Raw genomic sequence first — 12,791 nt, forward strand, 5'->3', positions numbered from 1 at the left:
GTAAAACAACCGATGCATCGGAGTTACGTTTTGGATGACGTTCATGAGCGTGCCTATGCATGATTTTGCCTGCTCTGGGCGGTCATCGGATTCCCTTCCCGTGAGTGGTCGAGAAATTAAGATTATACAGATAAGCTACTACCGTAAGCTTCAAAACAGTGATTGCGGCCGGCAAACGTGCGCGCTGCGACTTAGCAAACATCTCTGGTAACTCAGTCCTCACGCTACGTCATAAGAAACCTGCCAATTCTTCGTCATGAGGTAATCACATCATCATCTACGCCTGATTGCAGCTAAATATATCTGGCAGCATCCAAGCAGATATTACCAGGTAAATTCGATATTTGTCCTCCTTGCTCATTGCCACCCGATGTTCAAACTGCGTACGTTCTCTGATCCGAAAATTTATGATTGCATTGACGGCAACCGGACTGTCTAGCAGTGCAATCAGCCGAAAAGGTGCGTTTGCGTTTGAGGAGGTGGGTGGGGACTAGGAATGCCTTATTTTTGCTATCGGGACGCTAGCGAGATAAGCTGCGTTCAGATGAATGCCACAGAAGTCGAGTCGCGTACACTTTTTGTGGGAAGTGCAAAAACGTCGAGGATGAGAGTAGAGCACGAGTCACGCCTTTCCTTCTCAAAGCCTGCTCGTTTCCTCAAAAAGTTGACTCGAGTCGACTTCTGTCCCATTCATGTAACCGAGGTTATATCTTGGGTGCAGCCTACGCGCCTTTGAAAGTTGATCGCCGTACGCGCGTCCCCTTTTTTGTTTTTGCTAGCATTGGTAACTTCCTCCGCAGCAGGACAAATGGCTCTTCCATGTGCTTCCAATTAATCTTCTACTGTGCCAAATGCAACCGTCTGAGCCCCGCAAATTTTCCTTTCGTCTTACAAGAAAACTTATTCAGCTTCTTTGACGAGTTCCTTTAAGGAGGAACAAATGCTATTTAAGGGCGATTCCTTTAAGAAGCGATCTCTGAATACGACGGAAGGAATTCTGGTAATCCAGCTGAAATATCCCCTTTTCCTTTTCTTTCTTGTTGTTAAGGAGGGCATGGTATGAGACAGAATTGGCAAAACTTTACGAAGAATAATAACTACCTCGACGTTGTGGAGCACAGATGTAGCTCTACATAACTGGATTTGGATTGGTTTATGCGGATTAACGTCCCAAAGCGACTGAGGCCGTGAGGGGCGTCACAGTGAAGGGCTCGGGATAATCACGACCTACCGCGGTTCTTTGATGTGGACTGACATCGCATAGTGCGCGCGTATCTAGCACTTCTCCATCGAAATGCGACTACCGCGGCGGAGATCAAACCGGCATCTTTCTGGCCAGCAGCCCAGCACTATAACAATGAGCCAATGAGCCACCGCGACCCCTTCATCTCACCTGAATCCAGATTCCTTTGCCCCAGAGTGTACCTTATTTGGCTTGTGCTAAGGTCCTGCGGCGTACACCCAGTGTGATCGATGCACCCTGAAGACTGTGCAATGATGGGCAGCAGCCCAGATATTCAAAGTTAGGGTTCACATGAACGGAGCCGCGAGACTGTGCCAAATGCCCTCTTTTGGGGAGCCAGAGAGCGCGTGACGTCTTCTGTTAGCTCTTTCTGTTAGCTCGAGCGGTTTGTTGTTACCCGCTGGGACAGTGGGTAGTGCATTCTGCTGCTGGGTACTGGGACAAGGGATACGGCGCTCGTGTACTGTACGAGTTGTGTTGGTGTGCGCGTGCGTGTGAGTACGTGAGTAAGTGCCTGTACGAATAAGAAAAGTGCACGGGCCTGTTGTCTGACATTAAACGGGCTACAGCGAACGCTACAAAACTCCAGTTAATCGAAATTAATCCGAAGCCCTCACCTCGGGCGATTCATTTTCGCTTCTTTTTTATTGCGAAAACAATACTGCTCGCAGTTTGAGCCCTTCAGCGTAGCGCGGTGGTGGACACGTTTGACCTTTAGCGTGACCTTAGACGTGACGTCATACTAGCTGCGAATAGCCAGGGCCCCAGCTGGGCTCGTCAGTGTAGAGCGGCGATAGACGCGGTGGGCGGTGAGCCTCCCGCTTCTCCCTCTAGACTCGCTGCGGTAGGCGTGACGTCACACCATCTGTGGAAGGAAACTTTTTTAGATGGAGGTTATCGATCCCACGCGCAAACGAACCAGTAGGGCCATACTGGCACTAGATCTTAAGGGGGCTTTCGACAACGTGAAGCATTCCAAGATTCTGGAAAATCTACACAGTACTCACTGCGGAAAGCGTACCTTTAATTACACCGAGGCGTTCTTGCAAGATAGGCAAGCGCACATCAGGATTGGCGACACGAGGTCCGAGGCGATACCCATGGGCACCAGGGGGACGCCTCAGGGAGCAGTACTTTCTCCACTGCTCTTCAACGTTTTCCTCATGCACCTGCCGGAACAACTTAATGCCATAAGGGGAATCCGCCACGCCCTCTACGCGGATGACATAACCATATGGACAACGGAGGAAAACTTGGGACAGATGGAGGAGGCCCTCCAAGATGCTGCCACTACGGTTGAAAAGTATGCAGAAGAATGCGGACTGCGCTGTTCCCCGGACAAGTCGGAGCTCCTCGTACTGCAAGGGAAGGGGGATACTGCATCGCTGGAAATCTCGGTCCATGATACACCTATTCCCGAGGTGGAAACAATACGGATTTTGAGGCTGATCATTAACAACAAGGGCGTGAACGCAGCAACGATACCAACCTCCGAACGGTGTGTGAACAAATCATCCGTATAATATCTCGGATCAGAAGCAAGAAAAACGGCATGCAAGAACAGCATACCCTTAGACTAATACAGGCCTTTGTCATCTGCAGGATAGGGTACGTGGCCCCGTACCTTCGTGTGAGGAAGACCGATCTAAACCACCTGGACGTTATCATTCGAACGGCTTATAAGAAGGCAATCGGCCTACCCGTGAAAGCATCTACGGAGCGCCTGCTAAAACTAGGGGTACACAATACGGCTGATGAATTGATTAGCGCCCATCTTACAAGCCAGATAATGCGACTGGCCACAACTACGACCGGCCGCAGGGTCTTAGAAGATTTAAACATTAGCTTTCCGCAGCAAGTGGCTGGGAGACAAGATAGGCCTAAAGAGTGGTAGAGCAAGTTCCTTACGCTTCCGCTTCCGAAAAAACATGCACCCGGAGCATCATCATGCTAGAGGAATGGCGAGGAGCAAGAAGATGAACGAGTGCTATTCAACAGAAGAAGGAGCCTTCTTCGTGGACGCTGTGGGTCCTGTACAAGGCATATCAACAATCTCAGTGGTGCACCAAATTCAAGTCGTGGACGGGCTTTCAGTTCGTAACGGGGATACACAGGCTATGGAGGAAGTAGCGATAGCCCTAGCCGCAACGCATTGCGCATCGAAACACATAGTTACAGATTCCCAGGCGGCTTACAGAAACTATATGCGTGGCAGAATCACGCCGCTAGCCTGCAAAATTCTTAGTCAATGTAGGACTTCAGCTGAATGGAAGGAATTAATATGGGTACCAGGTCCCCAGGGAGTTGAAGGAAACGTGCGCGCACATGCTTCGGCCCGAGCTTTTCTTCCCCGGAATCCTTCTACGTCCTCCCTTACTGATTCAGGCTCCCCCTCTCCGTTAACAGCATATTCAGAAATATTACAACATTTGCGCCTTGAACGGGAGACACTCCCGAGGCCCGCTAAGGGACTTAGTAAATCAGAAGAGTGCCACCTTCCCAGGCTACAAACTATGTCTTTCAACAATCGAGCTACGCTTCACGCCATTGAGCCAGAGTCCTTTTCGGCACAGTGCAAATTTTGTGGTCAGAAGGCAAACCTATACCATATGGTATCATCATCATCATCTGCCTGACTACACCCACTGCAGGGCAAAGGCCTCTCCCATGTCTCTCCAATTAACCCTGTCCTTTGTCAGTTGCCGCCACTGTATCCCCGCAAACTTCTTAATCTCATCCGCCCATCTAACTTTCTGCCGTCCCCTGCTACGTTTGCTTTCTCTTGGAATCCACTCCGTTACCCTTAAGGACCAGCGGTTATCTTGCCTTCGCATTACATGCCCTGCCCAAGCCCATTTCTTCCTCTTCAGGTGTTCAAACTGCAACGGTCCCCATGACGCCTCATCTAGAGACTGCCCGCGGCTAAAAGAAGAGTGTGCTGTCCTAAGACAAATGGTCCGAGACAGCTCGACGCACCGCGAAGCCGCCGCGATCGTTCGCAAGAGACGTGCCCGACGCAAGAGGAAATCCAGACAGGCTGCTGCGAATGACAGCCGCAACGACGCGCTGTTGGCGCCTCCTGCTCACCCTCCTCCACCTCCTGTTCCACCTCGCCCCAGTGTGCTCCGTCCGACCTCTGTGGACAAGGGTGGCCAGATGTCATCAGGTTCCGATCCTTGGCCTGCGCTTCCGCCATTATGTCCTCCTGAGGCCCCTCCACGTAAGCTCCCATCGCCGAGCACGTCGGCCGCTGCAGACGGGCTCCCGGAGCAAGACCGCCAAACCCTCGTGATTTTAAAGACCGTGGTCAACGCAATTCGGCCCCTCCTACAGGCTCTGCAATCCCCAACTGCTCGAAGCGTTTTACTAGTGCTGGACTCCCTGGGTTCAGCACTTCAAGGACTTTAATCCATAATGGCTGGCCACCTTCCCTCCTTTCGTGAGGAAGTCAGAGGCGCCACAATCTTCCAATGGAACGCAAGAGGTCTGAGGTCGCGAATGTCAAGTTTTCGTCCTTACGTATTCACTAACTACTTCCCGATATTGGTAATCTGCGAGCCCAAATTATCACAAGCAATCAGGCTCTCCGGGTACGAATCTTTCTTCGCCCCTACATGCGGGGAACGCAGCCAAGTCTTGGTATACCTCCGCACTGACATGACGTATGTTTGCTGCCCAGTTCCACCTCACAATGACAATCAATACGCGTGTTTCTTAATCAAGACAAAAACGCTAGAATTCACACTGATTGCAGCTTATGTGTCACCCTCCTCTCAATTAGACTGCGAAAGGCTGAAAGCCATCATGGAAGAAACCCGTGCTCCTTGGATCATTACTGGCGATTTTAACGCCCACCATTTGCTATGGGGAAGCACCAGAATTAACGCCAAAGGAAGACATCTGGCGTTATTTGCATCCGACAATGATCTGTATGTTATGAATGACGGCAGTCCGACATACCTGCGCGGCTGTAACTACAGCAGCTGCCTGGACCTGACATTAGTTTCTAGGTCGTTGCACCGGAGTGTTCGCTGGTTTTGTGATGTGGAGACCCATGGAAGTGACCACATTCCTACCTACCTCAAAATAAGCGGCCTTGGTGCGTCCTCCCCAACCCAACTCGCGCGAATTGACTGGGCAGTATTTCGAAAACATATGGAGGAGACGAGCAAAGATGCCCTCACTGGCAGGCTGGAGCACACTATAGCTAATGCTATGAACGTTGCGAGAAGTCACATCACGTCCTCAAGAATACGCAGTGATTTTGATATTGAACTAGAACGCCTGCGTGCTCTTCGGCGGCGAGCAGAAAAGCGATACAGACGAACCAAGTGCTTAAATGATCTACGGGAGGCTAGACGTACGCAGAAAAAAATCAAACGAAGAATGGATCAGCTGGCGAACCAGCGCTGGAGGTCCTTTTGTCAGCACTTGGATCCCCGCAAGCCCATGTCCCTCATATGGCGTACTGTGCGGGGCCTCCGTACGCTTCCGCAGCAAAGACAACCCTTCTATGCGTTGGCTGTCTATCAAGATCGACAGCAGTCTGAGGTAGCAACGGACTACTGCAGGAAAATTGCTGGTGTACCAACTGCTTCGAGTTCCCGGCGTGTTCCTCCTGCCTCACGGGTCTCAGCCATGGATGTCCTTTTTTCTCGCGAGGAACTCGACGCTGCTCTTGCAGGATGTCGGCGTTCGTCCTCACCAGGGCCAGATGGAATCACATATGCTGCGCTGTCCCACCTTGGCCACGACGCGCGAGAAGAGCTCCTCAAACGTTACAACGACTCTTGGCTCGACGGTGCTGTTCCTCAAGAATGGAAATCGAGTCGATTGATACCCCTACTAAAACCAGGGAAATCTCCACTCGAGCTCTCGTCGTATAGGCCAATAGCTTTGGCCAGTTGCGTAGGAAAGGTCATGGAGAAAATGATTTTGTCGCGCCTTGAGTGGTACCTCGAACATTACAAAATATACCCCGACGCTATGGCCGGCTTCAGGCGGGGTCGCTCTTCTATTGACAACGTCGTTGATCTCGTATCCACGGTTCAACAACAGAAGCGCTTGAAACGTTTGTCAGCGGCACTCTTTCTGGATGTAAAAGGTGCCTACGACAACGTGACCCATGAGGCCATCCTTGATGCGCTGGAAACTGTGGGCATCGGTGGTCGGATGTTTGCGTGGATAGAGAGCTATCTGTCCAAAAGATCATTTTTTATCCAATGTGAAGATGGCCCGACGCCTGAGCATTACACCTACCGTGGCGTGCCCCAGGGCGGTGTCCTTAGCCCTACATTGTTTAATCTGACTCTCATCGCCCTCCCTGAGAATCTCCCCAACACCGTCCAGATGTGTATGTACGCCGATGACATCTGCATTTGGGCCTCCTCTGTGACGCGTCCCCAGGTGCGTGCAAGACTTCAGCGGGCAGCATCGATCACTTCTTCCTATCTCCAGAAGCAAGGTCTCAGCGTTTCACCAGAAAAGTGCGCGCTAGTGGCATTTACACGTAAATGTATGACTCCATATCCGGTACGCATCGACGGTCAAGTCATTTCTTACAGCAAAACTCATCGTTTCCTAGGGATCCTGATCGACCGCAATTTATCATGGAGCCCGCATTGCACTCTACTGAAAAAAAAGCTAACATCTATCGCTCATTTACTGCGATTTCTAGGTGGAAAATCTTGGGGCTCGTCGGTCCAGTCAATGCTGGAGTTGTACAGAGCTTTTTTTGTCGGATGCTTGCGGTACAGTACACCTGTACTCTCAAACACGTGCAAAACTAACATGCGTGCCCTCCAGTCAGTGCAGGGTCAGGCCCTTCGCACATGCCTAGGTCTACCTCGGAGCGCATCAACACTGGGTAGCATTGCACTCGCCAAAGACCACCCGATCTCTACTTATATTGTCCTAGACTGCTTGCGAATGCACATACGTCATATCTCAAGGATTCCACAGCATCACCTTGCGCCTCTGCCACTGCAGAGACCACATTCTGCATTTGCAAAGGTGATAACGACGCAACAGTCGTCGATCCCACAACAGTTCACCCCGGCAGCACTACCTCCCTCTCCACTGTGGTGTATGCGGCTCCCATGTGTGCGCCTTGCTATTCCGGGGATAGCGAAGAAGTCAAATTTATCGACGCCAGCCATTAAGCAACTGACACTGTCCATGCTCCACTTCGAATATTCGGACCGCACTCACGTCTATACGGATGGATCAGTAACCTCTACTAGTTCTGCTTGCGCTGTGGTCGTTCCTGCGCGACAGACTCAAATTCACCAACTAATTTCCCATCGGACTACCTCTACTGGAGCAGAGTTGGCTGCGCTTCTTGCGGCAGTACAGTATATCTCACAACAATCACCTCAAAAATGGGCTGTTTTCTGTGATTCAAAAGCTGCCCTACAATGTCTTCAATCTTCCTTGAGACATAGCGACCATGAGCAACTTACAGCGGAGATACGATATCTGCACCACCAGGCAATCGAACAAGATCATGAAATCATCTTCCAGTGGGTACCAGGCCATAGCGGCATTGTCGGTAACGCCTTAGCTGACGATGCTGCTCGATCGGCTCACGATACAACCAACACTGTCCGCATACCACTGACAAGAGCTGACGCAGCAAGGCACCTTCAACTGCTCGCCCGAAACCTGACTGTAACGTCGTGGTCTGCCCCTGGAGGTTGGTCACCCCGCTCGCATCACTTCAACCTCCTGCTCCAACATCACATACCACTCGGCCTCCCCCGCGGTGATACTACGCTGTTGTGCCGCCTGTGGCTGGGAGTGGCGTTCACAAACGCCTATTCCCATCTGATCACAATGGCTGACTCTCCTGCGTGTGACCAGTGCGGTTGTGACGAAACGATCAGCCACCTCCTCTGTGACTGCCCTCGTTTTGAGCGAGAGCGCGGTGTCCTAAGTGTTTCTCTGCTCCGCTTGGACTCGCGTCCTTTAACAGAGTCTAACGTTCTGGGGCCTTGGGCTCAACCTTCCAGACAACGGAAAGCGGTGAAAGCGCTCCTGACTTTCTTAAGGGACTCGGGGTTGCATTCCCGCCTATAATCTTTAAGTTTTCAGTGCGCGCCCTCTGTCCCTGTGACATGGTGGTCGCTGGACACTTAGAAAACTCATTTCCTTGCCGCTCTTTTTCCTTTTTTCCCCTTTGTTCCCCTCCCCAAGTGTAGGGTAGCCAACTGGGCATCGCCTGGTTAACCTCCCTGCCTTTCCGTCCTTTTCTCTCTCTCTCTCTTCCTCTTGATTTCAACTAAGATGTCATTAACCCGCGTTTGTTCCCTCGCCCACTCCGCCCGCTTTCGATCTCTTAACGTTACACCTATCATTTTCCTTTCCATAGCTCGCTGCGTTGTTCTTAACTTAAGCTGAACCCTCTTTGTTAGCCTCCACGTTTCTGCCCCATAGGTGAGTACCGGTAAGATACACCTGTTGTATACTTTTCTCTTCAGGGATATTGGTAAGCTACCATTCATGATCTGAGAGAACCTGCCATATGCGCTCCACCCCATTCTTATTCTTCTAGTTATTTCCCTCTCATGATCCGGATCTGCGGTCACTACCTGCCCTAAGTAGACATATTCTCTTACTACTTCCAGTACCTCGCTACCAATGGCGAACTGCTGTTCCCTTGCTAGGCTGTTGAACATTACTTTGGTTTTCTGCATGTTAATTCTTAGCCCCAACGTTCTGCTCTGCCTGTCTAACTGATTGATCATGCTTTCCAGTTCTTGTCCTGAGTGGCTTAGCAAGGCAATGTCATCAGCGAATCGCAAATTACTCAGGTATTCTCCATTAACTCTTATCCCCAACTGTTCCCATTCCAGTCCTCGGAATACCTCCTGTAAGCAGGCAGTGAAGAGCATTGGCGAGATCGTGTCTCCCTGCCTGACACCTTTCCGTATTGGAATTTTATTGCTGACTTTATGGAGAACTATAGTAGCTGTGCAATCGTTATAAATATCTTTCAATATTTTCACATAGCACTCTTCTACACCCTTATTCCGCAATGCCTGCATGACAGCTGAGGTTTCCACTGAGTCAAATGCTTTCTCGTAATCAATGAAGGCTATATATAGGGGTTGGTTTTATTCTGCGCATTTCTCTATCACCTGATTGATAGTGTGAATGTGATCTATTGTCGGGTATACTTTACGAAAGCCTGCCTGATCATTTGGTTGACTAAAGTCCAAGGTTGTCCTGACTCTATTAGCGATTACCTTAGTAAAGACCTTGTAGGCAACGTACAATAAGCTTATTGGTCTGTAATTCTTCAAGTCCTTGACCATATGATATAGGCTTGTCGGAAAAATGACAGCATTGACATCATTAATCAGCCAACGCGGGAGGGCTGGGAGGCGGCCCTGTCCAGCTCGGACCTCGAGGAACAACGAGCCCTCGTCGCCAGAGCACGGGCAGCGGCTCTTGCCAACGGCGTCCTGGACTAGGGACCCGATCAGCTTTCCCTTCAACTAAGGCATTGTGGCTTTCAATAAATGTTTTCATCATCATTCCTTCCTCCATGTGTGGAAGAAAAGGACCCCGGCTCGGCTCGTCAGCGTAGAGCGGCGGTATACACGGCGGGCGGTGCGCCTCTCGCTTCTCCTACTAGAGGCGCTGCGGTAGGAGTCACGTCACACCATCTGTGGAAGAGAAGGGCCCCAACTCGTGCCGTCGGCGGTGAGCGGCGGTAGACACGGCGGGCGGTGAGCCTCTAGCTTCTCCCGCTAGGAGCGCTGCGGTCGGAGTGACGTCATACCAATTGTATAAACAGAGCTCCAGCTCGCGCCGTCGGCGCATAGGAAGCGCGGCTGCGGCCGCTCATCTGTTTTTTCAGCCATCGTCTGCTTCGGCGGACGCGGTTGTTGCTGCGACGCGCGTCTTTTCTTTTCTTTTCTTTTCTTTCATTCTTTCCTTTGATCTTTTAATTCTCCTCTATCTGCACGTGGTAGCGGTGGTGGCTCGGCTGGAGCCAGTTGGCAGGCCCGTGCACTTTCCTTTTCATCCTTATTTCAGTCGCAACAACAACAACAACCGTCGGCGCAGAGCGGCGGTAGACACGGCGGATGCGGGCTGAAGACACAATTGAAGTTGCTTTCGCAATTTCCGGGCTTAACCAAGCGGGGCCTCTGCCAATTTTTTTATACATATTTTGTCCGTTCGCTTACGGTGCTGTTGAGGAGCCCATTGAGAAGTGAGGCAGTTGCGTTCTTCCTTGCCTCATACGCGTTTAATCTTAACGCAGGGCAAACAACAGCACGGAGGCGATGGCGGCGCTATGCAGCACGCTCCACGAAACAAGGCAGCCTCGCTGATGCAGCAGCATCGCTCTGTGTGGAGAAACGAATTCCAGAAGCTGCTCGACGCCGAGGAGAGGCTCAAGAACGACATCGTCGACAAGCTCAGGTCGGGGTCCCGTCCCGTGATCGTGCGCGAGAAAGGGTTAGAAGTAAACGTGGTGGTTAGAGCATTTAATTTGTGAATTGAAGGTATGCTGAGAGTTAGTGAACATGTTTACTCATTAGTGCAGTGGCGGGAAAGGTTTATGGTATGCACCCGCTAGGGAACAATGTTATGGTAACCCTGCTTCACAAATCAGTTTTATGACATTGATCCCGGTGAACGAAGCATTCATATCTCTTCCTTTTTACAGAGGTTTCATGCCGTTGGTTTCAGTTACTGCGCTATAGTAATGATTTGCGCACGCCCTCCTTCTATAAAGTTTTCGTGCCTACTTACTTGCTACGTAGTAATAATCCTTCTAATGCGCATCCCGTTTCATAATCATTTTATGAACGTTAATTATGAATTAGCGTTTATTGTGGCAGGCTCAACACTTGAGCTGTTTAAACAGATATTTTTCTTAAACAGTGGACAGGAAACACATAACCGCAATATTTTTTTTCGGGGAGGGGTCTGGGTGAATGCAATGCATTTTAGGGAAGGTGGTTGCAGAGCTACTTGCTTAATCTGAGCACTGATAAGGGGGTAAAAAAGGACATGAATTTGCACCCTGCCAATGTGTGTGGTCTTTAGAAGAAAATGTTATATTTAATGCAAGTAAACACACACAGCCGCTCTTGCGTATTAAAAAGAGAGGTGCATTCACATAAAAAAAAAAGAGAGAGCCGTTGTTACGTTGTCCAATACCTAGGACTGCCCTGGGTGTGCTCTATACCCCTATGTAGGCCTGACGTCTTCAAAGGCTTTACGTGCGGAAGCACTCCTTTTTTTGGTGCGCATCCATTTTTAAGTGCACAAAGCACCCCAAATAATGCTCACTTGGCATCAATATAGCTCATTCTATAGCTCATTCGTACGTGTGTACAGAAGTACTGACTCGTTGTACATGAAAAATTCCAGTTCAAAGTTCTACAGCCAACGCCGGTGAAGTAATTGACTTCCTGAAATTCCTTCGTTCATTATTATGTATTTATGATGCAGTTCTGTCCTAGGGCATATTTCGGACTGCCTTCAGGAAGTTTCGGGCAGTATATAGTACAATCACATTTCACTCACAGCTTTCGCTGCAGAGGCCATATTAACTATTCCAAAGTTATACCTCTATCCCACAGGCGCTTTCAAAGGCTATTGAGTCGAGAGCCATCAAAAATGTTGGGGAGGAGGGATAACCGCAAACTTGACAGGACTGAAGATCGAGAAGAGGACAGGACGAGCGGTTTGACCAACTGGCGGTTTGACCAACATGTTTGACCAACTGGCCCAAAGCTTCCCCTTGTTGAGCCATCAATAATCTCAGCCACTTTCCAGCTCGAAGGAATTTCCCACTGCTGCACGGCAAACCAGATTGCCGTCGACAGATCCAAACATCTCACACTAAGGTGTGTGGGGCCACCTTTGTCGCCAATAATTTTGCAGGGACGCTAGCAATCCATCATCAAATTTAAAAATTTAAATCCATCATCAAAAGGTTAAAAACGTAATGCTTATTTCTTACAGCAACAATATTCACTCTTGAAATGAGCTTCGTTACCTAGGACGAGCTGTAGTAACATTAATGCACCCTTGAGGAAGCTAGCGCTGCTTGTTTTGTACCGCTGTCAACAATGGTACTACATGTGCTGCAGTATTTTGGTGGCCGGGCTGTCTTTTTGTTTTCCGCAAAATAAGTTGTATATTTCGAAATTCCCTAGTTCTCAAAAATAAATCTGCTTTGATTTCATTCCCTGGCGCGTTGCTGCGAGCGCTCCGCGTCCGTCAGTGAAAGCCGCCGCCGCTTGAAGACCCTCGGACTATCTCTAGAATTCCGCGCTGCGCTGTTGACTCGATATGAACTATTAACTCGATGGCCATTGAAGCTAGCTGTATCAGTTCTCAGTGGTCTTTGAGTAGACAGACTAGAGGCTCGCCCTTCGCAATACTTGTATTATCCAGGGGTATTAGTCATACAGTTGAGCAAGACATTAAAAATAAACGTGTATACACAAGAAATGTTTCGCACTCAAAGGAATCCGCATAGCATGCGTAATTTTTCGCAGCGTCCAAGTAAAGAAAGCTGCTA

At 49.8% G+C, this 12,791-nt stretch overlaps 1 protein-coding gene across 1 annotated transcript in view; it reads left to right on the top strand.

Moving 5' to 3' along the window:
* The window catches only part of LOC149344361 (uncharacterized), a 93,048-nt gene that overhangs the window by 49,916 nt on the left and 30,341 nt on the right, over nucleotides 1-12,791 (top strand). The window contains exon 3 of the mRNA XM_089542613.1: nucleotides 10,515-10,675. Within this exon, the coding sequence (XP_089398739.1) occupies nucleotides 10,515-10,675 (161 nt within the window). The remainder of the gene's footprint in view (nucleotides 1-10,514; nucleotides 10,676-12,791) is intronic.

Source organism: Amblyomma mixtum, chromosome 5 (assembly GCF_055824585.1).
Source record: "Amblyomma mixtum isolate Tamu chromosome 5, ASM5582458v1, whole genome shotgun sequence".
NCBI lineage: Eukaryota > Metazoa > Arthropoda > Arachnida > Ixodida > Ixodidae > Amblyomma > Amblyomma mixtum.